The sequence below is a fragment of the Protobothrops mucrosquamatus genome, unplaced genomic scaffold (genome assembly GCF_001527695.2).
Source record: "Protobothrops mucrosquamatus isolate PMUCROS unplaced genomic scaffold, P.Mucros_1.0 scaffold336, whole genome shotgun sequence".
Classification (NCBI taxonomy): domain Eukaryota; kingdom Metazoa; phylum Chordata; class Lepidosauria; order Squamata; family Viperidae; genus Protobothrops; species Protobothrops mucrosquamatus.
The window spans coordinates 16,464-27,741 of record NW_015386674.1 but is presented as its reverse complement, the minus strand read 5'-3'; the positions used below and the strand labels follow the sequence as shown (position 1 = coordinate 27,741).

Genomic DNA, 11,278 nt, shown 5'->3' with positions numbered 1-11,278 from the left:
CGGGGGTCGCCAAGCAAGGCTGTCCGCCATTTTTTTCCCCTTTTCCGGTGGGTGCCTTACCTCCCTTGGGCTGGGCCAGCTGGTGGTCGGCCTGCTCCGTCTCTGCCGCTTGCCATCTATGCCTCGGCCAGCGCAGGGGGCGGAACCACGCATGTGCGGCGCTCCCAGGCAGGGAAAGTCCTCGACTTACGACCGGCTGGGTAGTCCTCGACTTACGACCGGTTTAGTCCTCAACTTACGACCGGTTTAGTCCTCGACTTACGACCGGTTTAGTCCTCGACTTACGATTGGTTGGGGTCGCGGCATTAAAAAGGTTGAGAACCACTGGCCTAGAGGCTTGGTAGTTCCTACTGCCACCATGCATCTTTCAAGATGGCACCTCCCATGGGATGTTTCTTCCAACCTTTTGTGAGAGAAAAAAAGGGTTCCCATATTTTGTAACCTTTCTGGCAAATAAAAAGGCAAATAACTGCCGTAGTGTTGCCTGCTGGTTACATAATGCTCAGGTATATGCAAGACATTTCAGCTCTTTCTTGGGAGACATACCAGAGATGAACAAAAATCAAAGTTTATTTTAAAAAAATGATAATAACTGTAATTTCTTTTTAAACATTAGATATTAAAATGTTAACATTTTGAAAGAGGTAAAGTCAGAGCTTCTCAAATCAATGGACAGCAACAACTTTAAAAGGGAATTACAATAATGGTACTACCATATCATAAATTCACCAAGTTCCGAGTTTTACTAAACTCAGAGGATTTCTCAGGGGAAAAAAATGATCATAACACAACCTGCTATATGCATACAAGGCAGGATTAGTGAGCTTGGGCAGAGATATAAATAATACTCAACTTAAAACAGAAACAGACAGAATAAATTAACAATTAATACAGCTTCTGCTTAAATGTTTTCTTTTTTGCTTAGGGGTATCCCAAAACAAAGTCCTCTGTTTTCCTCTGGACCTTCTCTGGCCTCAGATGATAATTCCAGCTTTTTATCAGAACTCTTGCAACTGCTTTAAAAAAAACCCAGGCTTTTTCTTGAGAAGGAGAAGAAGAGGTCTGGGGCACATGCTTTTTTCTTTATGTGACAGAAGTCATGCCTTTGGTACTGATTCTGCCTGAGATGAAAGTATGAGTATTCCCAGTCTGGGAAGTCAGCTGTCATTCTTATGAATCCAGACAATAAGGTGATTTGGAATATGTAATCTAACCTTCATTCAGTGTGGGAAATGAAAGCATGCCCTGCTTTGACACATTTAGAGAAAAGATGTGTCTCCTTCTCTTCTCCCCCCCACCATTGAAATGCTCTTAGGAATTATCTTTTCCTGTAACATTCAACCAAAACTGCCTTCTCACAGCTTAAATTTATAATTCCAGGTAATAGAGAACAGGTCTGGACTTCCTTTGGTGAAACTTTCTTTTAGTTGTTCATTTCAAAGCTGAACTGGCTTGGTTCCTTCCCTCACTCTCTCTTCATAGGATTTACTTTTCCTTGGTTCCTGCCTTCACTCTCTCTTCCTAGGAGTTCTCTTTACTTTCTAGATCCCTGATCCACCTTCCTTCCTGGGCATCCCATTCAAAGTAGAGGTAAAGATCTTAAAAATATATCTTGGATGATAATTCCTCAGAAATCAACAAACATTACTTCCAAATATGGAATTAGATCACTAGGTTGCTAGTTACCTAAAAGAACTAAACAATTATCTGACCATTAAAAAACAACTTGGCATGTGCAGTCTTTCACATATACACATATGCAACATATATTACATATGTACATACAGTATATTTCAGATTTCTTAAAAAAAACCCTCAAAACAGTTTTGGATTCCCACTTAAAATATCTAGATTACTGGTTTATGTCTTTATATCTCTAAACACGATCATTATGGTATAGGGTTTCCTGCCTGAGCAGGGGGTTGGACTCGATGACCTCCAAGGTCCCTTCCAACTTTTTATTACTATTATTATTATTATTATTATTATTATTATTAAAATGTTGCAATTTTGAAGCTATATAACTCCTATTCATCAGCAAGGCAGAAACGAGGCATGATTCTGAAATTTCACTGGAAAAAAGAAACAGCCCTTCCCCACAAATATTGTCTATTTTCAAGTCCCCACAAAGGAAATTTTGTGCAATTGTCCACCAAACTATTTGAGCCCCTCCCCCCCCCCACAAGAAATATATAGCCATATGCTTCCATGATGTCTTGCACTGTACAGTCAAAACACAGTTTCTCGGTATGCTGGTGAAATTTTATTTTAGGTTTCCCATCCGGACATTGCTGCTATGCTAACATAAACAGGAATTATATTGTTCCTTCCATTGCCTTTATTCATGGAGAGTGAGGCCACAGGTGTTGGGAAAGCAGTCAATGTTTACTTTTCCTCCTTGAAAGCTGTGCCTCCTTCACAAAGTCACTGCACTCACAGACCTCCGATGGCTTCGCTGAGCAGAACTTTCAGTGTTCTGGGGGATTTGGCTAGTAAATGGCTCCACAGCTGAAAGTTGTCCAGTCTCTTCCTGGATGCATCTTTTGCCATCGTCCTTGGCTTCCTCATTCAAAGTCCTTTCTCCAAGCATTTCTTTCTGCGGAGGCTCAAGCCCCTGAAGAACACTGGTCTCAGGAAGCCCAAGTCCTGCATGATCACAGATATTTTCATTGGGTTGACTAGGAACATTACTGTGGATTGCTGGGCCTTCTTTTATCAGCTTCCATTTCTGTATTTCCCAGTCCTGTTGTTCTTTTGGCAACTTTTCCAGTTGTTGTGCTTTCAGGATGCAAGATATTTTGAAAGTCCCTTGTAGAGCCAATATAAGATATCTAGGGAAAGCAAAGAAAAACACTAGTCATTTTTCCAAGATGAGCTCTCACTCATTTTGTAGATGCTAGATGAAGTATAATGTGAACGATATTTTTAGTTATTCATATAAAGATTCCACTTTCTACAGAGAACAGTTCTAAAATACTACACGTACAGTATAGATTCCAAAGGCACTGGAGGTGCCTTTTGCCAAGTACACACCAAGATACAGAAAGGGAACAAAAGCTAGAATGAGGAAACTCATAATTTTATGAAAGTTAGTGTCACAAAAGATGTGTCACAAAGGTAGTTTCCATCTACCTGCCAAGGTGGTGCCATGGCTAAAGATGCATAGGTAACCTGGTACTATCCAAACAAATAAGGCATAACTCACATCAGTTCAGACATAGCAAGATAATTTGGAAATATAATCCAGAACATATAGAATATATCAGTTTGCCTGTTCTTGGGCTAGGGTTTTGTTTGGTGATTTTGGACAGTTACAAACTGCCATTCAATCATGTTAAGGCCAGCTGCTATGTTTCAGGAAAAAAGTGGTTTAGTAATGCCAGTCTGTGGATCATAGCCCATGATAAGTGTATTTCTCTATGTTCTCTGATATAAACAGAAATCATAGTTTTCCTTTCCAGCAATCTTAGTGTGTTCAAGATTACAGGGAAGAGTATTTAAACTGTCAAGGCTTCTACCAAGTCCTCCATCACTCTTCTGTCCTTTCTGCCCTTAGTCAGCCCATCCTCACTTCTTTTTGTGGCTCAGCTCAAGGGATCTGTGACTTCTGAGGATATTTTTGTATCCTCATATCTCCCTGAAAGACAGCAAAGCAAATGCAACTGATTCCAAAGACACAGACGTGCAGAAGGTTCTTCCTGGTCCTGGCATGAAGAAGCTGCAGAAGAAGTAGTAATGGCAACATACACTCTATATAACATTAGTGTTAACAGTTGGAAGGTGACACATGTAGGGACTCATGTGAAATGTTGCCGCAAATGCATTGACAGAATAGCGGTAAATCAGCAGCAATAGCAAGGTGACAAATTGTCAGTTGCCCCAAATGTCTTGGAGAGTCATATGTACGTGAGGCCTATTCTGTTTTTTGAAATATGGCAGCTCATAAACTACGTTTTGAAGTTGGCTTGTTTCAGACACCATAATAGTATTACCCATACTTTTGTTTGGATTTGGATATCAGTGAAGGTATGTTATGAAAAGAAGAGGAAACTTCTGCTCTTCTTACAGTTATGCCAGGAAAGGAGAAGAAAAAAAGGGAACAACTCTGAAGTTTATCCAGGCTTGCTCATGTTAATACTAAAAGCCAACATTTATAAATACATTTGGATGCATTCATTCAAGTTTCCTTCTGTTATTGCAGCTACTCCCATGACACCTCATTCTGAATATCAGTTTTACAATAAGCAAAAAACTTCTCATTTTACAGAAAATTCATAGGAATGTAATGTTAGGGAAACTAGCGAAAATGCTCTGCCCTCAGATCAATGTGTTTTGTAGTAAGAGACTAAAGTGGAACTCATGAAGAATAAGACTTCCAGAGGGAATTCTTTTCATAACCCTTAGACCTTGGGTGTTAAGAAGGAAAAGCAGATAGTCAATCTTTGTGCTATTTCTAAGGATCATATGACACCTGGAGAAGTCTGAGCTGTGACACTAGCTCTAACATGGAAACATATTTCTTTCCTTTGAAGTACTCAAGAGTTGCGTCTCAAAAAAGAAAAAAAAAGGCATCACATAACACAACAAAGCTTTTATATTCTAGCAAAGCATGTCAACTCAATTTCCCCAAACTGTACAGAGAAAGTTGTACTGCATTAAAGGATGTGGCTGTCAAGGATTTTAAGCTTCCCTTCCATAAAATGACAGCTATACCAAGGAACTGGCTCTTGGCTGGCAGATTTTTGTGGGAATGGGGAAAAAAACAGACTAGTAAAGATTGTTCTCTGGAAATCAGATTTAAAGAATCCATCTGGATCTTTTTGCATGGTACTAGTTGCCTTATTTGCAACATTCGATTAAGACCTTTCTTAAATAATACCATACTGCTAAGATAAGGCTTTCTGTTTCTTGGAACAACATTTAATCAAACTTTGTAATCCCTAGTTACTGAGTGGGACCTCATACAAGAACAAGTAAGAAAAAAAGGGTCAAACCTTGGGAGAAGTGCTATGACTGGCGTAATAATGATTGTGAAATAAAAGCTTGGCTCTGAAAATTCCATCTCCATAATCCAGTAGGGATTTGTGGGATGGTTACAAAGGACACAGGTTGCATTGTAGATGGATGAGAAGACGAAGTACAGCAAAATGCTCCCAATTATTGCAATCCCATGGAACAGGGTCTGTGAACAGAAGAAAAGAAAAGCAATTAGAGAAATAAAACTTTTAGTTGCAATTCCTGTCTAGGAATGTCTTGGTGCAGAACATCAGGAGAATATAAAGGGCAAATGCCATAGTAACAATCTTATTCTGAGGCAGTGCAATTTCTATGCAAACAAAGGCATCTGAATGTAAAATTGCAGCAATGAGGAATGTGCATTGAGGAATATCAAATTTTGGAATTAACTCTGATGGTTTCTGTCAGGTCTTTTCAAGACAAGTGTGGGTCTGGTGGGAAAGAGCAGTATCTTTTCTGTGGCATTTGAAAAGTCATGCTTTTTTGTTGGCTTTGTGCAAATGAATATTGGTTTCCAAGCCATGGTGTCCATTTATTGAATTTTGGTATGTCTGTACCTTTGAGTCAGTGTTACCTGGGTTTTCTCTGCAGTTTACTTGGAAAGAATTTTCAGAAGTGGCAGGCTCAAGATCACTCAGCTGACTATGTGCCTAAGCCAGGATTAGAACTTTAACTTTCTTCCATTTTCAGCAAAAATATTATCTGCAGTCTTCTCTAACTGCAATGAGCAATAATATTTGTAATTATGTAAAATTTTACTGAAATACATAAATATTTCTAATAGAAATGAGGGGAATGATACTTTTATGCAGAGAAATATTGAAAAAGTGTGAAGGTATATATGTCTGCTCAAAAGCATGAACAATTAATTCAAATAGTATAAATTGAATAGCTGTGATTGCCTAGTATTAATTTGGAACATAGTTCATAGACCATAGAATAACAGAGTTGGAAGGGACCAACCCCCTGCTCAACCCCTATACCATTTCAGACAAATGGTTGTCCAATCTCGTTTTGAAAAACTCCAGTGATGGAGTACGCACAACTTCTAAAAGCAAGCTGTTCCACTGGTTGATTGTTCTCACCATTAGGAAACATCTCCTTAGTTCTAGGTTGCTTCTTTCTTGGTTAGTTTCTATCTGTTGTTTCTTGTCTTGCCTTTTGGTGCTTTGGAAAATAGTTTGACCCTCTCATCTTTGTGGGAGCTCTTCAAATATTAGAATGAAAATACTAGACATACCCAATTCCTGTAAATGTTCTTTGTGTGTTTTAGTCTTCAGCCCCCTAATCATCTTTGTTGGTCTTCTTTGCACTCTTTCCAGAGTCCCAACATCTTTTTTATATTGCGATGACCAGAACCGGATGCAGTGTTCCAAGTGTGGCCTTACCAAGGATTTCTAAAGTAGTACTAGAACTTCACGTGATCTTGACTTGAGCCCTCTATTAATGCAGTTTAGGATTGCATTGGCTTTTTTTGGCAGCTGCTGCATACTGTTGGCTCATATTTAAGTAATTGTCCACTAGGACTCCAAGATCCCTCTCACAGTTATACTATTTCTGAATCTGTGTATTACACTATCTGCAAATGTTGACATTTCACTACTTTTTCATCATTCAATAATTCTTTGAAATCCAAGGTGGTAGGGACTCAGACCCAGACACCCAAATATAGTATCACAAAAGTACATGACTATCACTTTAACAGCCAGGACATTGTTTCCATTCAGCCAGCCAGCCAGCCAGCCAGCCAGCAAGCAAGCAAGCTGGGATAGTTATTGAAGCTATATACATACCCACATCTGAATTTCTAAAGCTTGGTGAAAAAGAATAGTAAGAAGGGCACCAGTGTTGACTACCGTTCCAAAAGCGAAAATATCAGTATCAGAATCCTGGTATACCTGAAAAATTAGATAAAATAATACTGATATATCAAAATATGAAACAGAAGCACTGAGTTTTACGAATCAGCCTTCTCAAGTCTGATATGCTTCAAATCTGAGCTTGAGAGCAACAGGCTGGGAAAGTCTGGTTTAGAAAAAGTTGAATACTTTGTGATTTGAACACTTACTAGATAAGGAATGAAGAAGCAAATGAGACTCTGGTAGAAGGCATCCAAGATAGCAAGGCAAAATGTTAGAGGTTTGTAAATCTGTAGCAAATAGGACACAGAAGGAACAGAGAATTTCAGAACATGTATATTTTCTTGATATATCACTTATAACTTGATGGCCATGGGGAAAGGCCACCAATCAGTGGTAAATGACAGGATTTGCATCAGTTTCATTCTCTGTCATTGCCTTCAAAATAAAAAACAGAGGAGATGTAGTATGCCTAAAAACCTGAATTTTTTAAAATTTATTTTTATTTTTATTTAAATTGATAAACCTATTTATTCTTATATTTTTATCCAAACAGAACAGCACTGGGGGGTTAAATGGAAGAAAAAAGTATGGAGCTTGGGGTATTGATGGTCTATCATAAGAGGTCCAAACAAACCTTTGTGGGCAAAAATATCTATTCCCAATGTAATTATTTTTTGGGTTAAATTGATGCATGACTTTTCCACCAAGCTCAAGGGGCTTCCATGGAAATCTCCCTGTCTTTTATCTCCACATTAGCCACCTTGTAACGCAGGATGGGCCGATATGGTAAGATGGGCCAAAATTACTTAATGAGTTTCCATGAATGACTTCAAGCTGGGTTTCTCTGGGTCTATTTTGGACCTGCTCTAACACTTTAAACATCACAACACATTACAGTTTTGGTTACTATGATAGATGTAACATTTTCAAGGTAGAGATTAGCCATAGCTGTCCCAGCATTGGAATATTGTAATGTATTTTATCTGGAGACTGGACTTTTGTAACATATTTCTGCTCTTGAGGGTGTTTCATAAACCACACTTCGACTAGAATGAGGAACTAGGTTACTAGGGACTTATTGATTAATTTTAGTATTATAGAGTCTGCATTGTCTGCTGTGTAGTTACCAAGCTACTTTCCAGATTTCATTTTGATTGACAAGCACAAAGCCAAGTTATATGAACAATCATTTCCCACAGAACTTTACCTGGTTTTTAGAGTCAGAAAATAATAATAATAATAATAATAATAATAATAATAATAATAATAATAATAATAATAATAATAATAATAATAATAATAATAATAATAATAATAATAATAATAATAATAATAATAATAAAGTTGGAAGGGACCTTGGAGGTCATCAAGTCCTGCCTTCAGGCGCTTTGGAAAATAGCTTCACTCCCTCTTCTCTGTGACAGCCCCTGAGATATTGGAACATTGCTATCATGTCCCCCCTTGTCCTTCTCTTCATTAAACTAGACATACCCAATTCCATCAATCTTTCCTTATATGTTTTAGCCTCCAGTCCCCTAATCATCTTTGTTGCTCTTCTCTGTACTCTTTCTAGAGTCTCAACATCTTTTTTACATCGTGGTGACCAAAACTGGATGCAGTATTCCAAGTGTGGCCTTACCAAGGCATTGTAGAGTGGTATTAATACTTCGCGTGATCTTGATTCTATCCCTCTGTTAATGCAGCCTAGCACTGTGTTGGCCTTTTTGGCAGTTGCAGCACACTGCTGGCTCATATTTAAATGATTGTCCACTAGGACTCCGAGATCCCTCTCACAGTTACTATTATTGAGCAAGGTACCCCTTATACTATACCTATACATTTGGTTTTTCTTGCCTAAATGTAGAACCTTACTTTTTTCACCATTGAATTTCATTTTGTTAGATAGATACTGTAGTTTGCTGAGGTTCTTCTTAAAGGATTGTGGCTTTTTTAGTGTGGGATAATCTTCTCTGTGAATGTCTTGGTTTGGAGGGGTTTTTTTGCTATCAGTTAAAATACAGAGATGTTCCCACCTGTCTCCTGGATATCCCTATCTTAGTCTACCCTAACAATTGTTAAACTAGCACCTTAATTTGTTAACACATTTTATTGCACGTATTGTATCAACTTATATCTGTGGCTTGATCCACTGAGAATCAATGTGTTTAAAAATGTATGAGTTGCATTTATTCTCTTAGTGCAAGATCAGACTTTGCACAATAGCTTGGATCAATGAAAAATGGTAGAAGAAAGCACTGAACACTCTATAAAAATTGCTTTCTTTAACGTATTTTTTCACCCTTTCATGGAAAAAATGTTTTAAAAAGATGCTTTTTAACCAATGGAATACAATTGTTTAATAAGGGAATTACTGAGCTGAAAATTGACCACATTCAACAAATCACGGCTTAATGCATTGTATGAACCGAACCAACATCTACTTTAGAAAGGATATTTATCTTGCTATACCGCGAAAGCTGTTATATTATGGGATATTCTTGAAAAAGTGTTACCTCTGAGTTTTGTCCACTTTTGTAAAGTGCAGGAAGGTTCAACAGAGTTTCTGCAGAAATGTCTTTATCCAGAACTCCAGAAATTAATGGTGGCACAGATGTAAAAAACAAGTTGAAAAATATCATTTGCCAGTAGTCTATCATAGAAGCCCCAGAGAAAGCACAGAAGAACTGGTACCAGAAGAGAAGGTTGACATAGGTCTGGTGAGAAAATATGAAGAAAATAAATGTTTTAAATATCTGTAGAAACATCATCCAGCCTTTGCTATCCAAGGTGTTTGGTTAGTCGTAATACCTAGCCTCTGCAGAGCATGATAAACTCTTAGAATCTGATCAAGGACTCACAGCATTAGTCCAAATAAACTCAATATGCTATTTGATTTTAATTAGGTTTTTGATTAAGTTGAGAGACTGGCTAAAGTTACATTACAAGCATTTATAACTGAACTCTGTTTCTTTCTATTTTAAAGTGCTGGGAGTGAGAAAATTAAACTAGCTTTTGGGACAAAGAGAGAAGCACATTTATCTTTTTCTGTACCTGCTATTTACCCATGCTAATTTGCTTTTTGTTTGTGTTTCCTTTCTCAAGTTTTTAAATGTACCTGACTTAATTTTTGGAACCCATGATATGATATGATTAGGAAAACAGCAGATGGACAAAAGGATTGAGAACTGTTTTCTCTTGATTACTTTCCTACTTTTAAACTATTTATTTTAATGCTGCTTTTCAACTAAAAACAAATTTGACTATCAAATTAAGCAGGACAAGGACCCATGGCGGCACAATGATTAGAATGCAATATTGTAGGCTAACTCTGCCACTGCTGGCAGTTCGATCCTCACTGGTTCAAGGTTGACTCAGCCTTCCATCTTTCCAAGATTGGTAAAATGAGAACCCAGATTGTTGGGGGCAATATGCTGACATTTGTAAAATCGCTCAGAGAGAGCAGTATATAAGTCTAAGTGCTATTGCTAAGAGTAGTAAGAGACCCACTGAAATCATCAGAACTTAATTATGACTACAATATGTCTACTTGTTTTTAGTAAATCTACTTTAAACACGAATAAGACTAGATTCAGTATATTATTAGGTCTTAGTGACAAACATTTGCATGAAATATATAGTTAGCCTTGGGTGTATGTTAATGGATTGTAGTCATCTACTTGAGATTCACAGTCAGAGTTTCTTTCATGAATATAAATAGCTTTTGTATTCCTTGCAGCTATGTGATTGTCACTCAGAATCAAACGTAAACTTTGTATGCTGTAAAGGTAACATATTCATAAAATGTCACTTCTGTTTATTTATTTTTGTACAAAAAAGTGAAATAGGAAAAATTAAATAAGTGGTAGAGAAATCCCTCCTACTGTTTTCTACTATTTTCTATCTGCTTTCATAGCAAACAGTGTTAAGGACCTTGAGAGTAATAATGCAGAAAAACATAATGTAAACAGTATGTGACATAATGAAATTCACCAGAAACAAGAAAAGTAGAAAAAGTTCAGTTACTACAATCAAATTATGTGAGTTAAATATGTATATAAATGAAGTAGATAAATAGATACCAGTGAGAGGGTAACAGCGTTCTGTGTGCCATGGTCTATAGTCGTGATGGCCAAATGACCATCGAAGCATTTTCAGACAACGCTGGATCCCTTGTCTAGGAAACGGAGGTGAGCACCGGCTTCCGGAGTCAGACATGACTAGAAGGGGGAGACCCTTATCTTTTTTATTTGTAACAATGTAGGTAATGAAATCCATTATTCTTTGGTAATGGGAATCATACTTTTTTCTTGCATCAAACCTAATATTAACCACCACCCCAAGAGTTATTAGTGACAAAATAAAAATTAAATACCATTTTAGAAAATCTCCATGGTTTTTGA

At 37.4% G+C, this 11,278-nt stretch overlaps 1 protein-coding gene across 1 annotated transcript in view; it reads right to left on the bottom strand.

Annotated features, from left to right (window-relative positions):
- Positions 1–2,260: 2,260 nt before the first annotated feature.
- Positions 2,261–11,278, bottom strand: part of ATP10B (ATPase phospholipid transporting 10B (putative)) — a 22,910-nt gene continuing 13,892 nt past the window's right edge. Inside the window, exons 7-11 of the mRNA XM_015815336.2 lie at positions 9,392–9,592; positions 7,085–7,165; positions 6,810–6,914; positions 4,995–5,182; positions 2,261–2,831 (exon numbers count right to left, since the gene is read on the bottom strand). Coding sequence (XP_015670822.2) covers positions 2,417–2,831; positions 4,995–5,182; positions 6,810–6,914; positions 7,085–7,165; positions 9,392–9,592 — 990 coding nt within the window. The 3' untranslated portion in view covers positions 2,261–2,416. The remainder of the gene's footprint in view (positions 2,832–4,994; positions 5,183–6,809; positions 6,915–7,084; positions 7,166–9,391; positions 9,593–11,278) is intronic.